At 52.1% G+C, this 6000-nt stretch overlaps 1 protein-coding gene across 3 annotated transcripts in view; it reads left to right on the top strand.

Annotated features, from left to right (window-relative positions):
- FAM120B (family with sequence similarity 120 member B) overlaps nt 1-5630 on the top strand; it is a 42768-nt gene extending 37138 nt beyond the window's left edge. For all 3 annotated transcript variants that reach the window (XM_066372866.1, XM_066372867.1, XM_066372869.1), the window contains one exon: nt 4607-5630. In XM_066372866.1, coding sequence (XP_066228963.1) covers nt 4607-4619 — 13 coding nt within the window. In that variant the 3' untranslated portion in view covers nt 4620-5630. The remainder of the gene's footprint in view (nt 1-4606) is intronic.
- Nucleotides 5631-6000: the final 370 nt, after the last annotated feature.

Below are 6000 nucleotides of genomic sequence, written 5' to 3' on the forward strand. Positions count from 1 at the left end.
TGTCCAGTCGTTGGTTGACTCTCCATAGTCATCTCGTGTCCTTTGTTTTTCTATGGCGCTGTTTTCTCCTATTTTGATGGTAATTTTTAAAATTTAAGTCCTTTCTCCTTTTGTCAATTTTGAAAAACCCAAATGTTTGTCGGTTTTACCTTTTCAAAAATCCCACTTAGTTTGTTGACCTTTCTTATTGTCCTTGTCATCTGTGCGTCTCTTATTTCTGCTCTTATCTTGCTTATCCTTCCCTCTGCTGCCTTTGGGTTTCGTCGGTTCTTTTTCTAGTTCCTTGAGGTGTAAAGTCAGGTTGTGGATTTGAGATCATTGTTTTTTTTTAGTGTAGGTACCTGCTGCTGTAAACTTTTCTCTTAGAACTGCATTCCACAGCTTTTGTATGTTGCATTTTCATTTGCCTAAACATACTTTCTGATTTCCTTTTTGATTTTTTCCTTGACTCATTGGTTGCCCAAGAGTATGTTGTTTATTTCCACAGATCTGTGAAATTTCATTTTCCTGCTCTAGCTTCATACCACTGACCACTGGTCACGTCCTGCTGCTGTGGACACTGTTCCACATGTCTGTCCAGTTCATCAGGCACGAAGTGCATCGAGTCCATGCTGCTTTATTGATTCACTGTTTGGGTGACCCACCCGTTATTGAAAGTGGGGTATTGAAATTCTGTATTATTATATTGTCGTCTATTTCTGTATCCAGTTCATGTTTCCTTTATATATTTACAAAATTTAACATCCTTTCATGATAAAAAAAAAAAACTCACCAAGTTAGGTGTAGAAGGAATGTCTTCAACAAAAACACCTTATAGGCAGGCCCCAGGTCCGAATGAGAGAGGTGATAAGGATTATCTAAAGGAGGAGGAACCAAAAAGAGGCTGTTGTGCTGAAGTGCACAGTAACGGAGTGAAATGTACAGTAACGGAGTGAAGTGCACAGTAACGGAGTGAAGTGCACAGTAACGGAGTGAAGTGCACAGTAACGGAATGAAGTGTACAGTAATGAAGTGTACAGTAACGGAGTGAAGTGCACAGTAACGGAATGAAATGCACAGTAACGGAGTGAAGTGCACAGTAACGGAGTGAAGTGTACAGTAACGGAATGAAGTGCACAGTAATGAAGTGTACAGTAACGGAGTGAAATGCACAGTAACGGAATGAAATGCACAGTAACGGAATGAAGTGTACAGTAACGGAGTGAAGTGCACAGTAACGGAGTGAAGTGCACAGTAACGGAGTGAAGTGTACAGTAACGGAGTGAAGTGCACAGTAATGAAGTGTACAGTAACGGAGTGAAGTGCACAGTAACGGAATGAAATGCACAGTAACGGAGTGAAGTGCACAGTAACGGAGTGAAGTGTACAGTAACGGAATGAAGTGCACAGTAATGAAGTGTACAGTAACGGAGTGAAATGCACAGTAACGGAATGAAATGCACAGTAACGGAGTGAAGTGCACAGTAACGGAGTGAAGTGCACAGTAACGGAGTGAAGTGCACAGTAACGGAGTGAAGTGCACAGTAACGGAGTGAAGTGTACAGTAACGGAATGAAGTGCACAGTAACGGAGTGAAGTGCACAGTAACGGAGTGAAGTGCACAGTAACGGAGTGAAATGAATGAAGTGCACAGTAACGGAGTGAAGTGCACACTAACGGAATGAAGTGCACAGTAACGGAGTGAAGTGCACAGTAACGGAGTGAAATGAATGAAGTGCACAGTAACGGAGTGAAGTGCACAGTAACGGAGTGAAGTGCACAGTAACGGAGTGAAATGAATGAAGTGCACAGTAACGGAGTGAAGTGCACAGTAACGGAGTGAAGTGCACAGTAACGGAGTGAAGTGCACAGTAATGAAGTGTACAGTAACGGAGTGAAGTGAATGAAGTGCACAGTAACGGAATGAAATGCACAGTAACGGAGTGAAGTGAATGAAGTGCACAGTAACGGAGTGAAGTGAATGAAGTGCACAGTAACGGAATGAAATGCACAGTAACGGAGTGAAGTGCACAGTAACGGAGTGAAGTGTACAGTAACGGAATGTAACGGAATGAAGTGTACAGTAACGGAATGAAGTGTACAGTAACGGAATGAAATGTACAGTAACGGAAATGGGAAGTTCAGCAGAGGAGCTCAGAGACAGGCTTTAGCAGAGAGAAGTACGCACAGACTTGAAGCTGGGACGTTGAAGTTACTGAGGCAGAGAAACAGAAGACGGTGACTGAGGAAAAGTGTGCAGAACCTGAAGGCCTGTGTGCTGCCGACACGCAGACCACATACCCGCCCCAGAGTGAGGAAGGGGAGGGAAAAGAGAATATTTTAAGAAATAATGGCTGAAAATGCTCCTAAGTTGATGAAAGACATGAACCTACATATCCAAGAAGCTCAACAAACTCCAGTGAGGATGGACTCAGCCCAGAAGACACGAGGACAAGCTGGTGGGACTAGAGGCAGAGCCCCTAACGCAGCATAAGGGAGTCATCAGCTGCAAGGGCTCCTCCATGACCTCAGCTCTGCTCTCACCAGAAACTTTGTTTACTCACTGTAATGACCTCTGCAGACTGAGTCTTCCACTGTGGGAGGGAGGAGGGGTGTGCTGTCCAGTGGGCGCCCAAGCCGGACTCCAGCACCCTGACCACCGGCCAGAGCTCCTGGGAGTGGCCCCATGCACAGAGCCTGGAGCCCAGCGCGGGCCACCCGATGGCCTTCCTGTGTCCTTGGTGGGCACGGCTGCCCATGGAGGCAGCTGGGAGTGGCCCCATGCTCAGAGCCTGGAGCCCAGCGCAGGCCACGCCGATGGCCTTCCTGCGTCCTTGGTGGGCACGGCTGCCCATGGAGGCAGCTGGGAGTGGCCGTGTCTTCCCTGCCCTGCAGGCTCAGGAGAGATTTCTGCCCTGTCTCCTGGCTCCTGTTGTTTGTCCAGAGGTCAGACACGCCTCATCCTGTTGTCTTTGCTCTCCTTTGTGAGAGGTGTCCTTGATTCTGTCCTCCATTCTTTCTGTCAGTTCTTTAGTGTTGCTGCTTGCTCACAGGTGTTCTGTAGCTGGTGGTCTCCCTGGTGTCGGGCCTGAGAGCTCCCCTCACTGCGACGGGCGGGGTCTCCCTCACCACGGGGCGGAGGCTGCACAGGGTGTTTTGTTAGGTTTTCTTCACAGACGGTTCTCCCAGATTTCCTGTGTGCACACACACGCTTTAGTCTGGTTTCTACTTTAGAATATTTCCTTGAATGCCTGGTAGCTCTCAAGTGCCCGCTCTTGTTGAGGAGTTGGGCCTTAGAAAGGTGCCTGGATGTCCGCGCCTGGCCGGCACCGGGTCTCAGATCGTTGGGAAGTCATAGCATGGGGGTCTTCACTCCTCACCTTGGGTGGGTTGGTTTCCTAGAGAAGAGGCGAAGAGGTTTTCGGGTGGGTGGCAGCTCCCCCCCCCCCCCCCCGTCACGGCAAGGGGCGAAGGGCAGAGTGAAGAAGAGCAGAAGCTGTTCCACTGGCCATATCGGAGGCCAAAGCAGCGCCTGGAGCGGCCCTGGTGTCTCACTGGTGGTGGGTGAGATTTCAGCACCACTAACTGGGGGCAGTAGAGGGAAGAAGAGGTGTGTAGAGAGGGTCACCTCTGGGTGCTTTGTGATTGAGGCCTGTGCCAGCTATGGCTGGCTCTGAAGTCAGCAGGAAACAGTTCAAGTTCTGCTCTGCCACTCGCGATGGTTAGGACCTTGGGCCGCACACGTAGCTTCTCTGCGCTCCCCTTTCTTGGGAGGACAGAGCCACCTTCCTGCAGGAGCGTAGGTGAGAGGACGTGTCTGTGCATGGGCAGCGTGTGCAGACACAGCGCACGCTACATCACAGCCGTGGTGCTGGGAGCTCCTGTGGCCAGGCGTCCACTAGGCGCCCAGTAGTGTCAGCAGAGTCACAGCAGGGACTTGTCGACATGTGGAGACCAGCACCAGAGCCACGGACCCCAGGGAAGGCTGAGCCAGAGCACGCCAGGGCTCAGGACACAGGACAGGGCGCAGGGAGGGTTTCGGGTGGGTGGCAGCTCCCCTCCCCCCCAGCAGGGTGTGACCCCCCAGTCACGGACACCGAGCCCTGAGGCCACGTGAATGAGCCCTTGGTCAACAGCTAGGGAGGGAGGCCGGGTCAGGTGAGTGTGGCTAGAAATGTGACCTTCGGTTCAGCAAGCGAGAGATGGCCACTGATGGCCACAGACTGTTCAGTGAGGGAGCGTGCAAGGCAAGGGCGGGGAGGCCTCAGTCCCCGCTGAGTCGGGCAGCCGCTTCTTAGGGGAAACGTCTTCCAGCCTCTGGTTCAGTTCCACAGCTCAGCTGCTGCTGTGTACACACTCACACCCACAGCTGTGCACACACATGAGCCAGTCCACACATATCCACACACAAACCCACGCTCCTGCACACACTTATGTGCCCTTACACACACACACACCTGTGTTGGACTGCATCAGTCAGGGAGTGCAAATGACAGACCCCGTGTGTCCTCCGTGCCCTCTCCACTCAGGGACTTGTCCTCAGCAGGGCAGCAGGAGGTGGTGACCGCGCTGTCCCAGGCTGGCTCAGGTGCAGGCAGACTCATACGATCCATCGCTTGTGTTCCAGGTGGTCCAACTGATGCCTCTGCTGGAACCCAGCAGGACCTGTCACAGCTGGAGAAAGAACCATTTAGAACTGGGACGTGGAGCCAGAAGGTGACAGGCTTGCTCATTACCACGAGGACACGTGACTGTTTCTCACATCGCTGCACTCGGTACCTGTGGTGAGCTGGGCTGGCGCTGTGTGCAGCTCCTCCCACACGGCGGCCAGAGGAGGGGGCCCTCGTGAGAACAGCCTCCTTCTGCTTCCCCCCGGAGGGGCCGTCTTCAGTCAGACAGCTGTACACATGAACATCGTAGGGATGTGCTTCCAGGAGAGAAGGGAGGCACCCTCTGTGCAAAGCAGGGGTTTTTGCATCCCAGTGGGGCAATCCTCACAACTCCTGGTCTGTCTGACGAGCGTGGAGAGAAGCCTGCAGCCACGTGAGTCCCACTGTCATGAGTGTCTCCTGACAGCTGTCCTTGGACTCACCATACTTAGGTAAAATCACAATTTCACAGCACCTCGTTTCCTGCTGGGGACCCCAGGCTTCTGACATAAGGCCCTTGTCAAGGGTTCTTGGTGCAGACACAACTCCAATGGTTGGACTCCTTGTTTCAATTTGTCAAAAATGCCTCTTGGTCACGAGGTCACAGTTCTCCATTGGGGAGTGGAGAAGGCGGGTTTGCTGTGGGCCTGTAGCTGGACCGTGTTCGTGTCAGCAAGGCCCACAAGGGGCACGTGTCACCTGCTGTGTCTGCACTGATGACCAGCTGGGGGTGGCATCTCCCTTCTGTGTCGTGACGAGGGTCTGTGTTGCCGAATGCAGATGATTAGTCTGTTGAACTAATGAGAACATGTGACCAGCTGCTGTGCTGCTGTGTTTTGTTTGAACCTGTCCTTCAGGTTCTAGACCTGAAGAGAACTGGGGGGGGTTTCGTCTGAACCTGTCCTTCAGGTTCTAGACCTGAAGAGAACCTGGGGGGGTTTCGTCTGAACCTGTCCTTCAGGTTCTAGACCTGAAAGAGAACCGGGGGGGGGTTCGTCTGAACCTGTCCTTCAGGTTCTAGACCTGAAAGAGAACCGGGGGGGGGTTTCATCTGAACCTGTCCTTCAGGTTCTAGATCTGAAGAGAACCTGGGGGGTTCGTGTGAACCTGTCCTTCAGGTTCTAGACCTGAAGAGAACCTGGGGGGGGGTTTCGTCTGAACCTGTCATTCGGGTTCTAGACCTGAAGAGAACCTGGGGGTTTCGTCTGAACCTGTCCTTCAGGTTCTAGACCTGAAGAGAACCGGGGGGGTTTCGTCTGAACCTGTCCTTCAGGTTCTAGACCTGAAGAGAACCTGGGGGGGTTCGTTTGAACCTGTCCTTCAGGTTCTAGACCTGAAGAGAACCTGGGGGGGTTTCGTTTGAACCTGTCCT

Source organism: Saccopteryx leptura, chromosome 3, assembly GCF_036850995.1.
Source record: "Saccopteryx leptura isolate mSacLep1 chromosome 3, mSacLep1_pri_phased_curated, whole genome shotgun sequence".
NCBI classification, from domain to species: domain Eukaryota; kingdom Metazoa; phylum Chordata; class Mammalia; order Chiroptera; family Emballonuridae; genus Saccopteryx; species Saccopteryx leptura.